Raw genomic sequence first — 24,080 nt, forward strand, 5'->3', positions numbered from 1 at the left:
TTGAAAAATTCAACTATAATAAAATTTATAACTTCTATATGTTGAAAGACATCATAAATAAAGTGGGGGAAAAAAGCACACCACAAACTGTGATAAGATATTTGTCGTGGAAATAATCCATCAAAAGATAAATAGCCAGGTTATGTAAAGATCTTCCACAATTCAATAAGAAAAAAGACAAACAACCCCATCAAGACATGGACAGGCTATAAAAAGAGAAAATGTATATGTCTAATAACCATGAAAAGAGATCCTCAACCCAAATTTTAAAATATCTATATGTCAAAGATAACACAAAGGACAAAGAAAAGCCATAACTAAGAGAAAGGGTCATGATCCTTAACTTCATGTGTTGTTGGTCAAATGCTAAGTATCCCTGGTATCCTTTCATACTAATAAAACATCATTTCATATTACTAGATACAGGAAATAAAGCCCTTAAAATTACTAGTGGAAATATAAATGCTACAGTCATTTTATAGGATAATATGTTACTATCCAGTAAATTTGAGGATGTATATACCTTGGCACCCAGCAATTCCCCATCTGCATTTCTACATCTGAATCTTTTTGCATATGATAAGAATGTTGAACTCAGAATTGTTTCAATATGGGAATACTTCAACATGGGAAAGATCCAAATTTTCATATCCATCCAATAAAATACAATATAGAAGTTTAACTCTGCAAACTCAGACCAGCAGTATCCTGGTAAAATGCTGAATAGCTAGTTCTTAACCAAAAATATAAAGTGTTGATTTGTACTGTGTCTCAATTTCTGTAGTGTAAACACTCCCACTATGGTCACTTTCAAATTACCAATATAATGTCACTTGGCTCCTAAAATTACTGAAAAATTAGCAATTGGCATTCACAACCAGCTCCCTGATTCCACTGATTCAAGGTACATGTATACATGTTTAAATCTCAAAAACAAAATCCTTAACAAAAATTAATTATATGAAATGAAAATGCAAAATGTCAATTTCTTTTAAATTCAGTGGTGGATACATTAGTGGCCATCTTACTGTTTTCTATAATTTTCATAATTAAAATACTTTGTATTTTTTTAAAGGAGTAAATAGTAAAGGGATCATTATAATACTTCAGTATTTTTTTTTTTTTTTTTTTTTTTTTTTTGGTGAGAGAGAGAGACCCACCTACTCCATGATTTTTGCACCAAGATCTCTGACCATCCCCCTGGATAATAAGGAAGAGAACATGCAGCTTATATTCAGAAGCCCTAAGATATAAATCCGTAAAATCAAGTCTAAATTCTCTTTCCCTACAAACCATGTAAAAAAATATCCATTACATATGCAAATCTCAGGCTGCCTTTTTCAACTATCACATCACTTGATATGATCTTTCCAACTGGAAGGTGCTTAACACTCATTCTACCTGCATACACTCTCAGTCTTCTTCCTCTAACTTACCCTCCAGTACTGCCCTCAACCTTCCACCACCTTCTTCTCTGCCATTTATACTTCTCAGTTCTTGTGCAAGGCCAGCCAATTCCTGTGGCCACTCTGCCCTCTGAATTATCTTGTGCGGGCACACACACACCCATGTCTTTTAATGTCGTGGCTTTCAAAAGCCCATCTTCTCTTGTGAAGATGTTCTAAGTCCATGTAATGTTTCCCTCTCAATAATCATTATTTCATCTTTCCATCTTAATTGTCATTCATCTCAGGATACCACCTTCCTCCAAACTTTTCTTAAAGGGGGGCATCTTTTCTCCTATGGCTTTACTCTCCTTCAGGGAAGGCCATCATTATCCAGTTCCTCCCTTACAGACCACTCCTCCACGATCCCACTCACCAACCTCTCAACTTCTGGCATTCCCAGCATGCCCACGTATCATTCCCATCACAGTTACCTACCAGGCAAAATTGTCCTCTCAACCATAGTCCTGTGAACATTCTCAGCGATCCCCAAACTCACCTGGGTCTCAGTGATGCCTGACAGCCGCTTTTACTACCTGAAAACATTCCTGTGCTGTAACAGTTTCCTCTACAAGCACAACTGACCATGTGTTCTCCCATTCCTTAAATTGTCTGCATTTTCAATGTGACCTCATTTGACCCTTTACTTTACAACCAGTCATCAAAGCCTCAAATTGAATCTCTTCTAATATATGCCCCCCCCCCATATATACCCTTTTACTTCTTTGTATACTGAAATCATGTTAAAGGTAGGGCTTTAACTCTTACTATATATATATTTTTTTCTTCTATGCCATCATATATATTATCTTATTTAATAGGTGATTGAGTTCTTGGTTAAAATGAATTAAATTTACTGATATTTTTAAAGACAAAAATCATGTAAGCCCTCCTGAGGCTTTTATATATTATAACCAAAATATACTAAACACTGACTTAAAGTAATGATAAAGGGAAGTTACATAAATACAGAACCTCAAGGACATCTAGAGATCAGTTATGCCAAACTATTTCTGAACAATACCTCAACTTACATGGGGCACCTGGGTGGCTCTGTCAGTTAAGCATCTGACTCCGGCTCAGGTCATGATCTCACAGTTCATGGGTTCGAGCCCTGCATCAGGCTCTGTGCTGACAGCTCAGAGCCTGGAGTCTGCTCTGGATTCTGTGTCTCCCTCTCTCTCTGCCCCTCCCCCACTCACACTCTATCTCTGTCAAAAATAAATATTAAAAAAAAAACCAAAAAAACCCTCAACTTAGAGATGTTGATGGCCCTGCTTTAGGAGATCCAAGAGTACACAAAGCTTATTACATTATGTTTCTATTTGTGTTTATCAATATACTAAACTAACTACAAAATATATATGCTTATATAGGGTACATATTATTTTTATAATTAATGACTACAGTAGACATACATGCTATTTACCCTTAAAATAACTATAACTATTCATTATACCATTATACTATCATAATATTCAGGCTTGTCTTCAATAATCTTTTAATAAATGCCTCCATGTACCTGATGCTATGTATGTTATTGCCTTGGTTCTGTCATTGCTATCTCGAAACCACCTACGTGATGGTTATTTCCATTTAAAGATCATAAAATTAGGATTCAGAAAGATTAGAAATGTGATATGTAGCCTGTTAGTAGCAGGCTTAAAACTCAAAACCAGGTTTGATGACACAAAATCCAGAAGTATTTCCTCTAAACTACACCAAAGCTGCTTTTTTTTTTTCATTTACATTATAGGTCCAGTCAAATGAATTGATTATTTGTTGTAAAGCCTTGATCAATGCATTGTACCATGAGAAATATAACCTACTATACTAGACATTGCGTTATTTACTCAGCTTCCAGTAATGCGTTACAGTTAAAAGTGTCAATTGATGACATGTACATTTCAGAAGTCAAAAGTAACGATAACTTTTCTCTTATAATCCAGACTAATAGGTCTTTGCCCAAGTACAAGCTATCAATTTAGCAGGGTGGGCAGCACTATGAAGGAAGAAATAAGAAGTAATGTTAAATCTCTTTCTTATGCGGCAGTGTTTGCACATAGTTTTCTGCTTTTATATTCTTCAGTTCCAGATTCTTTATCCTGCTTTGAGTTTTTTATGTGATTTTGCCATTGCAAATATCCCCAACTCTACTGAGAAATGAACCACAAAATTACATGAGCCAAGAATTATAAGTTAGCACTTTGCCTTTTTCTCTCCCCCACTCCTCTTGTCCTTGTCATGCCTTATTCGCAGTGTCTCCAGTACAGGTTGCTGAGACCTGTCACTTACCAAATAACCTTAGGCATTACAGTCCCTGAGTACCATTACTCCTCTATTTAACTAAGTAAGCTTCATCATGCAGGCCGCATGCAGTGTTTGACAAATTCAGTTCCTGGCATGAAGTAGTATAGTGATAATATTGGTTAATTCCCAACATCTACAATAGCCAGGTTACTTTTTAATGTTTACCTATTTATTTTGAGAAAGGGGGTGGGAGAGGGAGAGAGAGAGGGGGGAGAGAAAATCCCAAACAGGCTCCACACTGTCAGTGCAGAGCCTGACACGGGGCTCGATCTCACAAACTATGAGATCATGACCTAAGTGGAAGTTAAGTGTTGGCTTCTTAACCAACCGAGCCTTACCATCACCCCCTATAACAGCCAGCTATTAATCAAATTTCTTGCTATTCAAAATGTGATCTATAGACTAGTAACATCAGAATCACCTGTCAAATTGTTACAAGTGTGAAGTCTAAAGATAACTCCAGACCTACTGAATCAATCTGCATTTTCATAAGATCTCTGGGTTATGCATCAAGATACTACAGCTTAAGACACACTGGTAGAAAACAATCATGGGCGCCCTATTCCTATGAATAGGGAAAGGTCTAAAAATGGCTGTGTACTCATACTGGCCAATGAGATATGCCAGAAACAGGCCAAGTCACTTCCAGGAAGGTTCTCATACTTCTAGAGAAGACACAGTGGGTCCTCTTTTCTTATTCTCCATGTTATGCTTAAAACTAGAAGAGTGGACTTGCCCATGTGAGAGAACCCAACGTGAGGGTTAAAGCTGACACATGGAGGATGGCACATCAAGGAGAAAGACAGAATCAAGTTCTTGATCAAGTTCCTGAAATGGAAAGAACAACTCCTAGAGCCCCCTTCTTTCTGGACTTCCTGTTAAGGGACATAATGCACTTGGTTTCATATTACTTTCAGCTTGAACTGTTAAAAGTTAGTACGGTACAGTTAAAATATGATATAGTTTGTCTCAGCTTTTCTTTTCAAAGCTTGAGGAATAAAATTAATCCAACTTAATTTTAAATTAAATAATGTGTCTCTTAAACTACTTACAGGGATTATTTCATTCTATTGATTAGAAGAAAATATGAGACTACATTTATGGTTTCACTTATTTTTCACTGCCTTTCTTGGGCACATGATCATATACATGCCGTCCATCTTCTAGAATAGGAGAAACTAGGAAGAGACTATTTCCCTACATTTGGTATTGAGGTTCCTGTTGAATATATTAAGCAGACTGCATATGATTTGTCAGTACATGCCTCTTGTCCCAAACTAATCCCAAAGTAAATCTGCACAATGTAATTAAGTAAGGTTAAAGCGAATCATACAACAATCCAGCCAAATTAATTCCAAGGAACTGAGGGTTCCTCACCAGGCTTGTTTACCATATGAATGTTTTTTCTCTCTCATAAGCCATGATGATGATGATGATGATGATGATGATGATGATGATTGAACAATTTAACCAAGAATTTTAGAAACACAAAAAATTTTTATACAAAATTAAGGGTTTAAAAGTCTAGATGTTTCTAAAATTAGAATCATGTTATTGTCTTGAGAAAAGCACTGCCTTATATCCACTAGAAATTATTATAGTTTCAATAGCTTAAGCATTTAATAAGAACATAGTGTTCTTCTAGGAAAATTACACTAAAATGACAATACTAAGTTTAGCAAAGTATTTATTATTTGGCAATGAAAGGGCTGAACAAGGTGAATGACACTGGACACAGAAAAAAAGAGAGAGGAAGTAAATATAATTCTGATAAAATGCAGGGTAAAATGTGCTGGGGCTAACACATCATTAGCCAAGAATCAATCATTAGCCAAGTTTAATAAAATGTAAATTCCGTTATTAAACAAGAAAATGGAAATTTTAACCTACAAAGCATAGGTATTTTTGCAGCAATGAGAGAAGGTGACCAATATGAGGAACCACAAGAAGGGAGAATCAGTAAGTGGACTGAACCATGCCTGGTGGAGGATGACACCCAGGTTCTAAATCTGAAACAACCATTTATTAGCTCCACAATTTCTCATTATTTCTCACATCTCTACCTTTTTAACTAAAAATGGGGGTATCTATTTATACCTGCTATTCAACACAGATGTCGAGAATATTAATGAAATAATTGTGCAAAAGTTCTAACTGCAAATCCTGACAACAGCAATATTATGAACATAATAATCAAAACAATACCTAAGCGAGTAACACATTTAGTAACTGTGATGGTCTTTCGATATGTCAGCTCGTCTAGGCTACAGTCCCAAGTTATTCAGTCAAACACTAACTGAGGTGTCCCTGTGAAGGTATTTTGTAGATGGAATTGAAGTCTATAAACAATAGACATTGAGTAAGGGAGATTTATCCAAATAATCTGGGTGATTATTAAATTAAATTAGTTGAAATGTTTTAAAAGCAGAGCTGAGATTTCCCTGAAGTAGAAGAAATTCCACCTGTAAATACCAACGTCAGTTTGCACCTGTAGCACAGTCCAGCCTGCCCTTCCTAAGGGTTTGACCTGCAGACTTCTGACTTGCCTAGTCAGCCCCACAGTCACACAAACCGATTCCCTGCAATAAGTCTTTTTAGAATTTTTTTAAAAGTGTATGTGTGTGTATACACATATATGTGTGCTTTTCATGCTTGGACGCTGACTGATACAGATGATTTATTACCAGAAATGCTTCTGAAGGAACAGATTTTTAAGGATGAGTTTTCTCATCTGGCTTGGTTCTGGTTTTCTAGAATTACTTTCCTAAATCTGGTTAGGTTTAGAGGCATTAATAACTCTACTGCCAAAGATTAGTTGGCCATACGTTTGTGGGTCCATTTCTGGGTTCACTATTCTGTTCCATTGATCTGAATGTCTGTTTTTTTGTCTGTACCATACTGTCTTGATGATTACAGCTTTGTAATACATCTTGAAGTTCACGATCATGATGCCTCCAGCTTTGGTTTTCTTTTTCAGGATTGCTTTGGCTATTCAGGGTCTCTTCTGGTTCCATACAAATTTTAGGATTGTTTATTCTAGTTCTGTGAAGAATGCTGGTATTATTTTGATAGGGATTGCATTGAATACGTAGATTGCTTTGGGTAGTATTGACACTTTGTTAAATGTTTATTTATTTTTGAGAGACAGAGAGACAGAGAGACAGAGAGAGACAGAGTGCAAGCAGGGGAGGAACAGAGACAGAGGGAGACATAGAATCTGAAGCAGGTTCCAGGCTCTGAGCTGTCAGCATGGAGCCTGATGCAGGGCTTAAACTTACAAACTGTGAGATCATGACCTGAGCTGAAGTCGGATGCTTAACTGACTGAGCCACCCAGGTGTCCGCAGGGAGTACTGACATTTTGACGACATATGTTCTTCCTATCCAGGAACATGGGCTGTTTTTCCTTTTTGTGTGCGTATGTGTGTCTTCTTCACTTTCTTTCATAAGCTTTCTATAGTTTTCAGTGTATAGATTTTTCACCACTTTGGTTAGGTTTATTCTTCGGTATTTTATGATTTTTGGTGCAATTGTAAATGGGATCAATTCCTTGATTTCTCTTTCTGTTGTTTCATTATTGGTGTATAGGAATGCAACCGATTTCTGTACATTTATTTTATATCCTGCAACTTTGCTGAATTCATGGATCAGTTCCAGCAGGTGTTTGGTGGAATCTTTTGGGCTCTAGATAAAGAGAATGTGTGCATGCGCGCGCGTGCACACACACACACACACACACAATAGAGTATTACTCGGCAATCAAGAAGAATGAAATCTTGCCATTTATAACCACATGGATGGAACTAGAGGGTATTATGCTGGGTGAAATTAGCTAGTCAGAGAAAGACAAATATCATACGACTTCACTCATATGAGGAATTTAAGACACAAAACAGATAAACAGAAGGGAAGGGAAGCAAAAATAATATAAAAACAAGAAGGGGGACAAAACATAAGAGACTCTTAAATACAGAGAACAAACTGAAGGTTGCTGGAGGGGTTGTGGGTGGGGGGATGGGCTAAATGGATAAGGGGGATTAGGGAAGACACTTGTTGGGATGAGCACTCGGTGTTATACCTAGGGGATGAATCACTGGAATCTACTCCTGTAATCATTATAGCACCATATGCTAACTAACTTGGATGTAAATTAAAAAATAAATAAATAACATTAAAAAAAGAAAGAAAATAACTCTACTGCCAGTAGTAAGGAAGTCACTGTTAGTCCATGGCATGATGTAGTAAAGAGATGTAAAATATTACCATTAGATATTCCTAATCAAATACCTAATTCCTAATCAAATAGAAGGTAAAGTTCTGGATGACCATGTATTTGTGACCTTAGAACATTTTAGACAAACTACTAAATATAAATAATGGGATTGGCTGGTTGCTTCAAATTGCACTGGACAGAACGCAGAATATAAAGCATGCAAGTTTACAGTTATAAAACTATCTCAATCACAGGAAGAGGGAAGTGGAGTAAAGCAAAGAGATCCATATGATTAAACTATTACATTTGAGTGACTCTGGCATGTTGGTAGAAGCAGGATAATTTTTCACTCTTTCTGAATCTGCCACATAAAAACACAAAACAACAAGAGAGAGGAAGAAAAGAAAAGATCCAGACAAAGTGGAGAGGAGAACAAAATCAAGAAATCTCAGAAAGCAAGTAGCCATATTTTTAAACATAACTCACAGGAACCTAAGAGGGATTCTTGAAATCAGGAAAGTTTTCCTGAACTCCACATCTCATTTTAAAATTTCAGGAAAACATATTTCACATAAAAGTGAACAACATAAAAGCATCAAGGTCAAATCCAACATAAAGTTATTATAAATTTAAAACAGAGTAAGGAGAAGAATATTACCCCCAGAATCTCAGAAAGTAAGGCAGAAAAATATGCCCCCAAACAGATCACAACTGCAACCTAATATTTCAAGATGCTAAAACATTAAGAAAATTATTTATAATATGAAAGAGTAACATAAATTTAAATTAATAAAACTCATAAATGAGATGACAGAACTCAAGAAAAATTAGAAATGAAAGAAAAAAGTCATTTTAGAAATAAGATTAACTAGAGTAAATAAAATCAACACAGATGATGTTTTAAGCAAAACAGAATGTGGGAAAAAAGGAGATTTTCATTTAAAATAAAGAGAATAAAAAATATTTCAGAGAAAGTGACTATTGATGATATGCAAAGATCAAACATACAGATAACACAAGTCCACACAGAAGCAAGGGGAAAAAAACTACGAAAATAATATTTAAAAGCACCTTCTGAAAATTAAAAGAAAAAAGTTTTTAAAATATACAATGGAAAAACACACCATCTACTTGAGAATAGTAACTCAGAATGACTCACAGTGATATGTATTCTGATCAAATTAGAATCTTTAAATAAATAGGAAAAAGAATCCTTTGAATATCTAGAAAAAGCAGATAGATGATTTATAAGGAAACATAAATTATCAGACTTTGATAGCAAGGCTTTATGCCTGAACAAAATGAAGTAACATATTAAAGTTACTCAAGGAAAGAAAATGTGAACAAAGAATTTCATATCCTGCAAAACTGACTTAAAAATCAGGGGCATAAAACAAACAAACAAACAAAAAACAAAACAAAACAAAACAGGAATCAAGGGCACATATAAAATATGACCAATATCCAAGGGCTGAAGGAATATTAATTCCATGACCTATTCTTGAGGAACCTACTAGAAAATGACTTTCAAACAACCAAAGTTACCGGGAAGACATGACATATAGACTGATGGCGATTAAAAACATAGTTACCTGTAGAACTAAGTTAATAAGGGCTATATGAGAGACAGTATAGCATGCACTTGTATGCTAACAATAGAGATATAATACAAGTATACAAAATGCCATCAGATTTTATAAAATGAGTAACTGTGAAATATTTTAATTCTCTTTTCCCCTGTGTCATTGAGAACAGAGAATATTCGCATGGAAAAAAGAAGCTGTAACTGACAAATTGTAATAGACACAACATTAAGTGGAAATCTTTAGGCTTAAATTTGAAATATCCAAAAGACTCATAGGTATGTTATCTTTAAATACATATCTTCCCTTAGTTCTGTTCACTGAAAAGGTCTAACAAAATGAGTATCCTTGCACATCCACATCATGGTCCTGAAATTCAATTTCTCACTAAACCAAACCAGGGCACTAAGTCTAGAGAAGAAAATGTACAAGATCACAATGGACCATCTCATAATATCAGACAGCAGGAAGCTCCTAAAAATTGCTGAGTCATATCAGAAGGACTCTGGAGCCAACTTGAAGAGGTTCTCACTGGCCAAAGATGGGATACTTTGGGTCTTAATACTAATAATAATAGTAATAATTACAATGAACTGAAATCAAATAGGTAAAACCATGAGTTCATAATAACAACAACAATAAGAACAACAATAATAAACAGAAGAATCTGTCACCAGAGAATGATAAGGAATCAATTCATTATATTGAAAACCAATAACTAAAGCAAAGATTTGAGCATTTATCCTCCTTTTCCTTAATGAACTATGTCACTGGGAAGCAAAAGGTAGAGGAGAAGGATCTCATCATTAAACTAATACAAAATAAATAATATTATTAGAAGATCAGAATTTATAGCCTCTAGGAATGAATATAGGCATTAAGTACAGATGGCTATGAAGATAAAGAGAGAGAGAGAGAGAGAGAGAGAGAGAGAGATTTTGTACCTCCTATAATCATATGAAGCACAACTTCTGTTGCCAAAGAATCAAACTTGACTCTGGATCTGGATTTGCAAAAAAATTCAGAAGAACATGTTGAACTAAGGAGGACATTTCTGTGCAATCAGTAAAATGCAGACTGAGAAACTACAAGTCAAATGGCCTGGGTGCCTCAATAGACAAAATGTGAAGAAAAGGGACAGAGGACAAAACCACAGATTAAAAGAGACTTTAAAAAACTTACTTTAAAAATTAGACGAGACTAATCTAGAGTCTAAGAATGTATACAGAATGTATACAGAATACTAATACAGAATACTAATCTAAGAATGTATACAGAAGTGAAAAAAAAACACTATGAAGAAACCTATGAGGGCTAAAAGCAATGAAAACCGTTACTTGTAGAAGTGACGGCTGGCTCAGCTGTGGCTGGGATTGAGCCTTTGTAAAGAACCCCTAGAATGGCTAGCAAAGTCCCTTTCTTATCCTTTGTGGTTTGTGCCTTATAAAAATTCATTCAGTCATAGTTTTTATTTTTGTACAGTTTCTATGTTTTGTGTTACAATAAAATCACTTTATAAATATTAAGTCTTTATATCAGATACTTTTCATAAAGAAGAAACCCAGCCTGCTACCAGAGCTTTCGTGTTGTAATACTGATCACAAGAAGTCAATGGAAAGTTGTAAAGTGCTTGATGTGACACACTTAGAAAATACTCTGAAAGGGCAGCTCTAAGAACAACAGAAGAGTATATTATTCTTGCGCAGAAAAAGCAGTAAATTGTTATTTATAGGTATCGATAAGAAGAAATCCTTGAGCTTCTATGACTGTCGGGCTTTTACAGTCATGCTCCAGGGATAGATAAGAAAGATAGAGTACATTCCACACATTATTCATTTTTAATCAATTATGTAATCTGTAGACAACAAACTCAAGAGTTTATAAATTATTGAGGAAGGGAAAGAGTGCACTATATCTTCAAGGGATTGAACTCTTTATGGTAGGAAGCCACAAAGCCAACCAAAATGACCTCGTGGATATTTAATAATCCTCCAAATTACATATGATTAAATGTTCTGAGCTCATCATTTACATACATACACACACAAAATGCCAAAGATAAAAGATAAACATTATACTCCATGATACATGGTCATTGATTTCACTTCAAGACCAATAGCCATCATTCTTTGTATAAAGCCATGAAGTAAGAATATGATGCCCTGAACTCAAACCAATGTGCTGAAGAAAAGCAGACTGACCGGAGTGATAGCTTAGCTACCAAATGGTCCGTACTCTCTCTTTTTTTTTTTAATTTATTTTTTAAATATTTATTTATTTTTGAGACAGAGAGAGACAGAACATGAACAGGGGAGGGGCAGAGAGAGAGGGAGACACAGAATCCGAAGCAGGCTCCAGGCTCTGAGCTGTCAGCACAGAGCCCGGCGCGGGGCTCGAACTCACAGACTGTGAGATCATGACCTGAGCCGAAGTCGGACGCTTAACGGACTGAACCACCCAGGCGCCCCTTGATCCGTAGTCTCTTAAGTAGAATAGAAATAATTGTAAATGAGCATATATACAGGAGAAAAAAAAAGGCACTAGTGCTTAAATTAAGAATAAAAGGAGACAATTAGAATTAAATAGGAAGCTAGTGTTTATCAGTTTATAAAAAATAGAGGGAAGCACAACAGACATGGTTAACACTCCTCTCAGACACTACTCCTGCTCTGTTTGCCATAAGGTACAGAAGAAGCCAAGGCTGAAAACACCAACAGCCTTCCGTGGATCCCAGGACCACCCAGAGGTTTAATTTGGTGGCAAGCTTCAAACTGTCTTCACAAACTTTTATTAAAGCTAAAGAGAGCCAAAAGGAATGGGAATGTCTCCTCACCTTTCACTCCTATCTAGGATAATTTATATGCAGTTATGAAGGTAGAAAGAAAAACAATAAACAAATGGGTCTAAGAGACAAATCAGTTCCAAAACAGAAAATGTGGAAACAAACTCACTGGCTTTAAAAAATAAACTTTTGAGGAAATTTAGAAAGCTGTCTCGATCATTTCACTCACATCCTCCCTAATTCTGTCACCTGGCATGATCCAAAACTACTGTCTTCTTTCATCTGTCCCTCTCCTCTACTAACATGTATTCCAACTGCACTGGCATCCAATCTGGGCTCTCAAGACTTCATATCTGCACTGCTAACAGTGACTTCTTTCTGGCTTATGTTTTCATCATGGCCTAGTCCCAACCCTAACAAAAACTATATTTACTTCCGCTTCTCATTGCGAACTTTCCACTTCAATAAGATCCTTCTCCTGATGTTGCTAGCCCATCCCACACACACACCCTAATCTGCAGTGATAACCATGCCCACTCAGACTTTGCTATTCAAGTCTTATATGCCCTTCAAAGACTCCATCAAATCTCTCTTAATGATTTCACCAAACATTTCAGTCTACGTAGTTCTCGCTCAACTCTGAAATAGTATCATGCATTGATTCTATACAGTCTTTTCTTCCTTGGTTTCAAAGACATTTCTCTGGGCTGAAAGGATCTTAAAAAGTATTCAGCTTCATGCTTAAACATCCTCTACAGCTCTAGCAAGTGCTTATCCAGATTATGCTTGGATACTTCCACTAATTGTAGTTTTACTACCTCCTGGAATAGCTCATTCTAGGTTTCAACAGCCCTACAATTACAAAGTTCTCCCTTATAATCAGCTTATATCTCTCACCATATAACTTCAAACTGTTAGTTAGCATTGTACTTTAGTACCTATACAGAACCAATTAAATCCCTCTTGAATAGTCCCAATAATCTAAGACTTTAAGAAGTTTGTTTCTCCAGTCTCCCATGACTCTCAAGATATATTTATACCATGTCCCTTCAGCCATTCTGATATCGTTTCTTCAACTTTATTCACTGTCCTACTAATTATATACTGCCTTTTGTTATTCTAATATTTTAGATATGTGCCAGCCCTCTTAAGGCCAATGACCAGACAATGTCAGGACTTCCATCAAGCCCAGAGAGTAGGGCAATTTTCACTATACCTCATCCCTTTTATTTATTTTTCTTTTTTTTTCCATGGTACTCAATGTAAGCTAGTCACAAATTACATGTTTAGTCAATTAGGCTTTGAAATATTCCTCTCAAATTATTTTTCAATGAATTGCCCACCATGAACTCCATCTTTCTAGGCATGGACCAGTTCCTTCCAAGAATTTTCCTTCATTATAATAAATGCAAAATTATCAGACTTTTTTTCTCAAAAAGAAATAGTATCAGGGATAGTACAATCTCTTGTGGAGGTCAAATATGCTACAAATATCCAGGCATAGGCATGGAAAAATACCACAACATGGAGGCATCAGAGGGAGCCTTGTGAACAATGACTGTGTGGCTTTGAAATTGTGTAGTGATATGTTTCACGAGCAAAAATTTTCATACTTTCAAATTAAGTCATTTTTTAAAAAATCATCCTTCTGAGGGGCGCCTGGGTGGCGCAGTCGGTTAAACGTCCGACTTCAGCCAGGTCACGATCTCGCGGTCCGTGAGTTCGAGCCCCGCGTCAGGCTCTGGGCTGATGGCTCGGAGCCTGGAGCCTGTTTCCGATTCTGTGTCTCCCTCTCTCACTGCCCCTCCCCCGTTCATGCTCTGTCTCTCTCTGTCCCAAAAATAAATAAAAAACGTTGAAAAAAAAAATTAAAAAAAAAAAAATCATCCTTCTGATTTCCATTGCTTGCATGATGATATTCACATGCAGTATAGGAATAAGACCATGACATTTCCCTGGCTAGACAAAACACTATGTGTCCAGAAGTTTTAGACCAACCACTTTCCTTGATCCTCAGCTGACAACAATTGGTACTACAAGAGGTCAGCCTCTCTCTGGCTGGTTTTTTTTAGAACAATTTGCATCTCATTTTACTAATTTTACTCTCCAATTATTACTCTCAATCCATTGCTTGAATTATCTATTGCTCCATAAGGAATGACATTTCCTTTGGCTGAGAAACTAGCTGTATCCTACTACATTAGTGCCGATGAACCTCACCAAGTGCAAAGTGATGGCTGACTTGCCTGCTTTGGCAGGCCCACTGAGGAGGCACAGTGCCAGCACCTGCGGCAATTACTGACAGATTGGCCCAATTGCCACAGCTTTGATGGCAATCTGCATAGGATTATCAGTCATACATCAAACAGCCTCTCATTTCAATTCACCAAAACAAATGGTGTCACCAAATCTACCCACACAATTCTCTACTTTCAGTAACTCCACTGTTGAATTTCTCTGTCCAATCCAATGAAGCATGCCCGCCAAGCTCTGTAATGATGGATGGAGTCATTAGCATTTTAGTTTCTACATTGAACCTGAGGCCAAAGCATATGGTCAGACAGATGTTCCAGCAGTGGGCTCTATTTGATTTGCCATGTAGGTGTCCACTTATACTGGACCTTCAGAGAAGAATACTAAGTCATAAGTTACAGTCCAACCCTGTTTCCAATTCCTTTACATCCTCAGAATTTATAACATGTTCTGAAGACAGAACACTCAGAACATGCTTTATTCTATATTTCGGCATAGATTAATGATTAAAAATTACCCCCGAACCTCATCAAATAACTTCAAATGGACAAGATGGACAAAAATCCAGGTTAAGGTTCGCAGGCTATTGCCACCTATGGCTTGATTAGTACTGCCAGGACTGAGGTTATTTGATAAGATGTATCACATACTTTTCCTCATGAATGGTTTATTGAGGTAAACTGTATATTCAGAGAATTGGATGGTTCTTAACATCTAACAAATGTATATGTACCCAAAGACCCAACACACCAATAAACATATATGAAATTAACATTACCCCCCAGCCACATCCAGTCTATCCTCATCCCCCACAGTCAAATACTCTTCTGATTTCTATCACCATAAATTAGTTGTGTTTCTTCTGGCGCTTAATATAAATGTAATCACACAGTTTGCACTCTCTTCTGTCTGTCCCCTTTCTGAAAACATAATATTGCTGAGATTTATCCATATTGGTACATGTATCAGTACCTCATTCTTTGTTATTGCTCAGTGGCATTCCATTGCCTGAATGAACCATGCAGAGTTTACCCATTCTCCTGTTAATGGGCATTGGGGTTCTTTACTGTTCTTGGTTATTATGAATAAAGCTGTTATAAACATTCTTTTACAGGTCAGTTTGTGAACCCATGCCTTTATATCTCTTGTGTAAATACTTAGGAGTGGAACTGTTGTGTCATAGTCACTTTGCCACCATTACTTTACTATTCATATCAGTAAGCACTGTGATAAAAGGGCAAGACTAAAACTTTTAACCTACAAAAATGTAGGTTAATTTTTCTCTTTCCTATAAGGAAAGTATCTGACACTTCTCAAAAACATAACCAGTTGTTTTTACTATTTTATTTCAGTATAAAATTGTCCATTAAAATTTCATTAGTGATCTTATTTCCTATAACCTATGTTTTCCCATAAGCCTTAAGTTACGATCCACAAATTCTCTACCACTAGGGGTTCCTTGAAAACAAAAAATAGCATAGTTCTAAAACTTGTTGGAAGCACTGAAAAACATCTGTTCAAGTGGGGAAAAATTGCAAATCGTAACCTGACAACAAATGTTGTGTTTGTATCTCGAATGCATGCTACTTCATTGAGCTTTACGATCAAAAAGGAATTTGGAAATTCTCTACAAGCGACTAAAGTCTTAGTACTCTAAGTCCCTTTTCCAACATAAATGAACTTCATAACACACTATTTTAAGCTATGGCCCAGAAAAGCTCATAATTTCACCATACCAGTAGCCTGTTGACACTAAATAGACTTCTAAAAACAGTCATCCATATTGTTCTATGCATCGGTAGTTCACTGAGCTTGTACAAGGAGGTTAATTTGGGGATTTTGTCATTGTTTTCTAAATGTCTAGAGTAAATGACCTAATTCTAAGACCCTGTAATTATACAATCTGAGATCTTACAGAAAAGAACACTCCCTAAAGATACATCCAGAACCACTATGATATACCTTATGAATTATCCTACATTAGCTCAGGTAACTCAGATGCTTGCTTTTCGTGCTCTGTTTTTTAATTTACCTAATTTGTGTGTCATTTTAAACAATAAAAATGATTGACATATCAATTGTAAGCTAAAGACAATAAACAAGTGAGAGATTTATTTTTTTAATGTATTTCCACACATAAATTATTTTAAATGTCAAACACTATCTATCAGGTTATTATGGTTAAAGCAGTGTTTTGTTTTTCCTTTAAGATAGAAAGTTGGCTGCTTTTCTTTGTTTGGGTTTTTTTTTGTTTTTGTTTTTGTTTTTTACCCCATACTTAAACATTTAACAAGTGAAGCTTAATACTGTATAATGTAAGTGATTTGGAAAACATAAAGGGTCAATTGCCATTTTTTAATTACACCTACATCGCAAGCATAACAGCTACTCAATTATTCCATTACTTTTGTGACAGGATGCAATGACTTTTCATCTGGAGTTGCTTTCAATTGGGTCTCAGTACTGTCAGCAGATAGGTTAAGCAGTTGTTCTCATAATGATACTTAATTTTAAGGGACCATTTTTACCCATACACAACTAATAAACAATTTCACATTCTTCCATCAAACAAAAAAGGTAATGAAGGCTATGTCTTAGGCCATCAAAAAAAAAAATGTAAAGACCTAGTTTAGCATTTTATAGCTGGAAGGGATCTTAGTTTCTATCCACATCTCCTTTTATAATTAAGGAACTTGAAGTCCAGAATAATTCAATGAATTCTCTACGCCCATACAATTAACTGGGTTGGAAGGGCTAAAGGGTTCGAATTAAGGTTCAAATTAAGAGTTGGGCCTCCTGATTTCTCGAAGTTGTTCTGCATCAAGCAAACATGACTTGACATTTATTTGTATGGGTTGGCTTGCAGATTCCTTATGGAATCAAGATTCTTTCTGCTTATTATATTTCTACTACTTGAAGCAAACGAAATTTTTTAAAGTTACTGGCCACATTCTGATTGACTCACCATATATTTATATACAATAACTAGTCTAGTTTGTTTGAAAACATCCCCCGACTAAGGAGTTGATAGTTTCAATGTTTCTTAAACGTGAAGAATGATTTACAACAATACCTTAAGGTAATTTAAGTGGTGTTACTGAAAAAGTAGAAAAGCTTTTTAAAAGAATAAGGTAAATAGGTACACCACTGAGGAATTGGGTAATGTCAATATCAAAACAGAAGAGAAATGCAAACATTCACCTTAGGACATGTAAAGAGAAGTGGAGAAAACGGAAAGTAGAATAGAGGTCTCACAGAATATTTTTATCTCACATCTTTCTTTATAAAATGGCAGAGGGAATATTTTTAAAAACTGTAATGAAATGGGCCAATCCAGAAAGTAGGAACCAAACAATAAACGAGCAGTATTTTGACTGCAACCCACTCAGACCAGCAGAGCCAGAATGTCTTTGTTGCCACAAGGCAGCTGGTGTCTGAGCACACAAAACCCTTTTATTTCAATGTCACAATAAATCCTGGGGCATAAAACCAGGGGCAGGCTGCAGAGTTTGGTTCTCCAAGACAAGACAACATGGATCACAGCTAAAGTCAAATGACAACTAATGTTCCTACCGAAATGGAAAAAATAAATAAATAAATAACAAATTGATTAGAAAAAATGTCTAAAAACATTTTTTAAATTAATTGTTTAGGCTGAGAGAAAGAGGGATTCTGACTTGATGTTCAGCTGACAAAACAGACTGCACATTATACAATACCCTCTCCAGAAAGAATGATCTCATAATTCAGAATCTATAGGGGAAATCAGCATAATCACAGAAAAAAAAAAAAAAGTAGGGGCATCATTTCCTTTCCACATATTCAGGATGATAGGCTGATACCAGCAAATCACGTGAATTATAAAAGTAGTAATCATTAGATTTATATGAGTACATCTGTTTAACATCCAAGTGGGTATGAGAATTGGATGAAATAACAAATTTATAACATCTAGCACAGTTTTAGGCCTTATACCAGATATGATTTCAATATTCATTTATTATAATCATGACCCCAACCTCCGGCAACTTCATGATTATTCTCAATACTAATTTTACCTCTCTGAGAATATGGTAAGTGTGATAAAATAAGTGCTGATATCTATGTTCAAGTCATTCTCAGGAATTTAAAATTCTGACTACTTAAGCCCCTTCTTTCATTCTGATGCAAACAGAACAAGAAATAATAATACAAGGGCTCAGAGGATATTATTACTTATATTTCTAGCTTCAAATATTTAGCTCAACAGTCATCTTTCCTACAGGACCAGGCTCCTGACTTTAGAGCTGCTCTTAGCCCTTACCCACCTCCCCCCCACCGCCTCCCCTCACCCATCACTGCTCTAGGATTGGTAGATACTCTCTGAAGGCAAGTCCCATTCCTTACTCTATTGTTTTCTGATTTTTTCAAAGCTCTTTGCATGTACCATTTACATTTCTCCAACATTATGCCAAATTGTAATTCATTAAATATTTACTGAGGATTTAATGTATGCAAAGCAAACGTCTTGACCTCAGTTCTCTGATTAACCCTTACACACAAAAGTTCTGGAAAAATGTAATTGGCTCTTTTCCAATTCACATTTCCAGAAGTTTCCCAAAGTTTAGTTAAAATATTTTAAAGAAATTTATCAGAATATGACCGTTTCTACTTAAGTACTATGCTCTTGTATGTTAATTTCTCAAAATATTAAATGAGGAAATTTTCATTTTTTTCCTACTTTGAATGGATTTAGAAAAAATTGTTTTTACAAGTTATACATAACATTAGAGAAACATTACTTTCCACTAGAAACAAACCCAAATACTTATTAAGGATATACTGTTCCATGTTTATTCATATTCCAATAATGGAAATACCTGAAATGAGTCTGCAATCAATTAAATCAAACCTGATGTGGTCTGAAGCGTTTGGATTTGGAGGAGACGTCTTCAGTGCATAAAGGTAATTTTATTAAAGCATGGGGATAGGAACCCTGGGCAGAAAGAGCTGCACTGGGGTTGTGACAGGTGACTGATTATATGCCTTCAGGTTGGGAGGGGGTTAGGGATAGAGAGTCTCTAAGGTATCTTGGAAACAAGGTTTCCAGGACCTTGAGGGGGCTAGCTATTGTTAGCTATCCTTAGGAACGGTTCATTTACTACTATCTAGTAAACCCTCAGCCATGAGTCCCTTCAGATGTATATCAGTGGGCCATAAGCTTGGAGTATGATTGCCAATATATATCTTGGGGGGTAGAGATGAAGGAAGCTTCCAAAGGAATTTTTATATGTTAAAGTAGACTTACAGGATCCTGGGGGGTTGGGCTGAGATTGCCTTTTGCCTTTAGCAAAGTATCAACATGGAGGTAGCTGGGGCTCTCAGAGGAATGCCACTCTGCCTGCCTCAAGGATTCGTAAATGGGACGTAAGTTGTAAGGATATTTAATTTCTTTTTCTGCCTTTGTTTCCCACATCAAAAGATGAACAAGAGAACTTGTTTCTTTCTCGCTCCCATTCTCTCTCTCTCTCTTTCTCTTTCTCTCTCTCTCTCTCTCTCTCTGTCACACACACACACACACACACACGCGCGCGCACACACACACACACACACACACACACACACGAATAACACCACAGGCAGTATATTTGTGATTTTTTAAAAATCAAGTGTACCCTGTAGCTCAACTGCCAACTTGGCCTTACCTGCAGCCATAACTTGTTATGCACAGCATCTCTCCCTGTAGCAATACACTGAAATGTAGCGTTCTGCCCTGCATTGACCTCCACGTCCCCCAGACGGAGGAAATGAGGAGATTTATCTGTGAAGGCAGAAAAAAATTTTACTGTTTTCACATGAAGAAAACGTGCCATGTTACTTTTTCCCAAGAGAATAATGTGGTTAACACTTTTAACCTTTGGCCAAAACTAATATCGTATGGAAGAAAATTGAGTTTTCTTTGTGCTTACATACACAATCCTTCCCACAATTCTCTTTTTTTTTCCCCTCAATAGCCCTATTACTTATTGCCCATAATTGCAGGAGCACTGTTGTATACAGCGAGAGCACTCAACAATTACTGCTGAAGGTCGGTCATAGCGTGTTACATATGGGTGATAATAAAACAGTTACAAGTCAAAGAAAGCAAAAGAGATCAAATAGGCATAAGCCAGAGCATAATGGAAAAGTATAATGAAAACATATAGTGATATCTAACATACTGATGGAGACGTGGCCATTGAACTATTAATTTACAATTAAGCAGTTAGATCTCTCTCTTTTTATTTTTTTTTTTTTTCATTTCAAAAGCTATGATTCTCTAGTACTTCAAAGACCAAGGAAATATTTTTGTTTCTCTCAAATAGATCAGCATAACTGTTGCTAAATCCACTTCCTATCCATTTAGAGTTATAAAAAAGTTACCCAAAGACACAGCAGACCAACAAAAAGTGGTAACTTTAGTCAAAACCTACATGAGTTATATGACTATCAAATTAGTGTTCTCTATGATTACCTTTTAGAAATGAAGCTTATTCATGTTTTCCACTGAAAGTAAATATACACAGGAAAAGCTAACACACAGTGACTAAAAGCAAGTTCCTAGAGGCCCCAAAGCACAATAAAACTGTTGTTGTCAATTTGTATTTCTACTTGTTTACTCCTGAGAGCCTTTCTTTCACATTTCTCTTTCAATAATTACAAATGAACAGTGGATGGAAACATCATTCTCATGTACTAATGGGCTGAAAGAATTTAGCAAACCAACTTGAACTATAAGTGAGATGGTTTTGTCCTCTTTTTCTTAGAACATACTACATGGAATAAATCATTAGACCCTTGCCTGCTTGCTACCTCTGTCTTAAGCACCTCATTTTTGTATAGGCATCAAAAACCGAAATGCTTGAGCTAAATGTGACCTGGAACTGTGGTTCTCAAATTGTGAACTCCAGGCCAGCAGCAGCAGTATCACCTGGGAAATTATTAGAGATGAAAATTTTCAGCACCACCCCCCAGACCTACTGAATTAGAACCAAGGAGGGTCACACAATCTGTGATGTGCCACCCCCGGTAGTGAGGCAGATGCACACTGGCATTTACCAAGCACTCACCAGGCACACAGCCTTGGCCCCTGGCACGGTGTCCCTCCACCCCCACCCTGTGCATGGTGCCTACAATGGCGAGAAAATTTCCACCAAGAGGATCACTGAACAGATCATCTAGAGGTCATGGGTCCTTTAAAATGCCATTGTTGGGAGATATAGGTAAGCTCTCAATTTATGCCAGTGGTTTTATACCTGGCTCCACTGAATGTGATGTACACATAAATTTAGTTATACCACCAATGTGCATCTGAGATCAACCAATGTGCATCTAGATCAACCAATGTGCATCTAGAGACATAACAAAACAATGTATTACTAAACCGAGTCACTTTTTTGTTTGCTGTCTATTATTTTGTTGTTTCATATGGATTAACCAGATATTTATTACCAAAACTTTAGTCTGAAGTTTGGAATAGGTGAACTAATTCATTCTCTTTCCTTCACTCCAACTTTCAACTGAGCAGATCACATAAGTTAGTAAGGTTTCTTTTAGTTTCCTTTCCGTTGAGCTCTGATTTGTCATTCTTCTTTACTTTCCTAGATTGTTTAATAAAACCAAAAGATGGGGTGCCTGAGTGGCTCAGTGGGTTGATCATCTGACTCTTGATTTTGGCTGAGGTCAAGATCCCAGGGTCATGGGATTGCGCCCTGCGATGCGCTGCGTGCTAAGCATCAAGCCTGTTTGGGAATATCTCTCTCTCTCTCTCTCTCTCTCTCTCTCTATCTCTCTCTCTCTCATAAATAAATAAATAAATAAATAAATAAATAAATAAAACCAAAAGATGGAGCATGTCTTATCTAGAGTTTCATTTACATCTGCATTTTGTTCTCAGTAATTCAATAGCTAAAAGAATCCTTTAATCTGTGTAGAATTAATTATAATTCTGAAAAATATTTGATTTGAAAATTCTAGAAATGCTTCAGTGTTCTTTTAAAAGTGAACAGAAGGTTAGGAGTAAAAACAAAAGAGACAGGTATGGCCAAATGATGAACAGTCAACGGTCACTTCCAATATAAGACAAGTCTTGAAAGGACATAGAAAAATACAATTCTTAATCACAACCTACCACAAGGATAACTCAGTACTTGGATGTCATCAATGGCAATATAACCACTCCTCCCTCCTGAGACTTCAGCTTCAAATATTACCTGTCAGAAAGAAACAGAAACCATTGGCAACAATCATTTTTAAGGAATTTTCACGGTAAAAGAAGAATAGCTATAGCACACTTACAAAAATTAATTTTGAGTTTTATCCTATAAGAATTAAAGATATCTTATAATGTAAGTCTTTCCAAATCTTGTCCGAGTAAACAAAAAAAATTACTGAGGTCAAGCAGCAAAAAAAAAAATTTTTTTAAGCAAGTGCTATTATCCATTAGAACTCCTGAATGGGCTATATCTAGATAGAATGAATAAATAGCTACAGTTTCTCTTATTAATTTTCTCTGTTTTTGTTATTTATTTAAAATACGTTGAGCACCTAAAATGTACCAAGCAGTATGCTAACCAATCAAATGATCTAAGCTTTTAAGTGCTAAATTTTCAAAACCAGAGGCCATTCGATAGAGTAGAAGTATTCCAGGCAAAAGAAACAATATGCAATGGAATAGAATAGAGCTGTGTGTTTGGGAAACGAAATGAATGTCATCTGACTGGTTACAAAGGTTCAAAAGGGAAGAGGTGAGATTAGAGAGCTAGGCATGGAACACCTTGAATACCATGGGACTAAAATCAGGAGTACATCCTGTCACTAATCCCATATTAATAAATATTAAACAAAAACATTTCCATGTTCAAATATAAGCTTGTGTTATAGAGTTGTGTTGTTACAACCAATAGAGAAACTTCATATAGTGTGACTTTTCAAAAGAAACCATATTTCGCATGCCACATTTCAATATTACATTTGACTATGGCCTCCCTTATTCATGGAGATACATAGATTATTTTTGGAGTATTCTGCAAAACATTTTAGGAAATGTAATGGAAGCTGATGTTTAAAGTAGGAATATATGTAAACAAGTTGATCTATTAGAAACATATATATGCCTATATGGTAAAGGATGGACTAAAATAAACTGAGGTTGGAAATGCTCAGGTCGTATGCTACTAGTCATGTAAATAGACAGATGCAAAGAAAAAGTAGAGATAAAAATAAAACTAAGGAAACAGACAAAATAAAACTTATTGACTTGTTAGTTGTGGTGAAATATAGGTCAATTCTGGCTCCAGGATTGCACCACTAGGTGAATGATGCTATTGGAATCCCTAGCCAGGACTAGTGATGCAGAAAATGTACAAAGTTGAGGGAGAAATGACTAAGTACATTTCAAATCTGATTTGCCTAGGGTGCACATAGGGTACAGGCTTATGGGATAACAGGACAAACATATCTCAAATGTAAGAAATA

The 24,080-nt window shown here is 36.1% G+C and overlaps 1 protein-coding gene across 3 annotated transcripts in view; it reads right to left on the bottom strand.

Moving 5' to 3' along the window:
• PTPRK (protein tyrosine phosphatase receptor type K) overlaps positions 1-24,080 on the bottom strand; it is a 558,193-nt gene that overhangs the window by 256,537 nt on the left and 277,576 nt on the right. For all 3 annotated transcript variants that reach the window (XM_042939789.1, XM_042939788.1, XM_042939790.1), the window contains exons 4-5: positions 22,735-22,816; positions 20,270-20,385 (exon numbers count right to left, since the gene is read on the bottom strand). In XM_042939789.1, the coding sequence (XP_042795723.1) occupies positions 20,270-20,385; positions 22,735-22,816 (198 nt within the window). The remainder of the gene's footprint in view (positions 1-20,269; positions 20,386-22,734; positions 22,817-24,080) is intronic.

The sequence above is a fragment of the Panthera leo genome, chromosome B2 (assembly GCF_018350215.1).
Source record: "Panthera leo isolate Ple1 chromosome B2, P.leo_Ple1_pat1.1, whole genome shotgun sequence".
NCBI classification, from domain to species: domain Eukaryota; kingdom Metazoa; phylum Chordata; class Mammalia; order Carnivora; family Felidae; genus Panthera; species Panthera leo.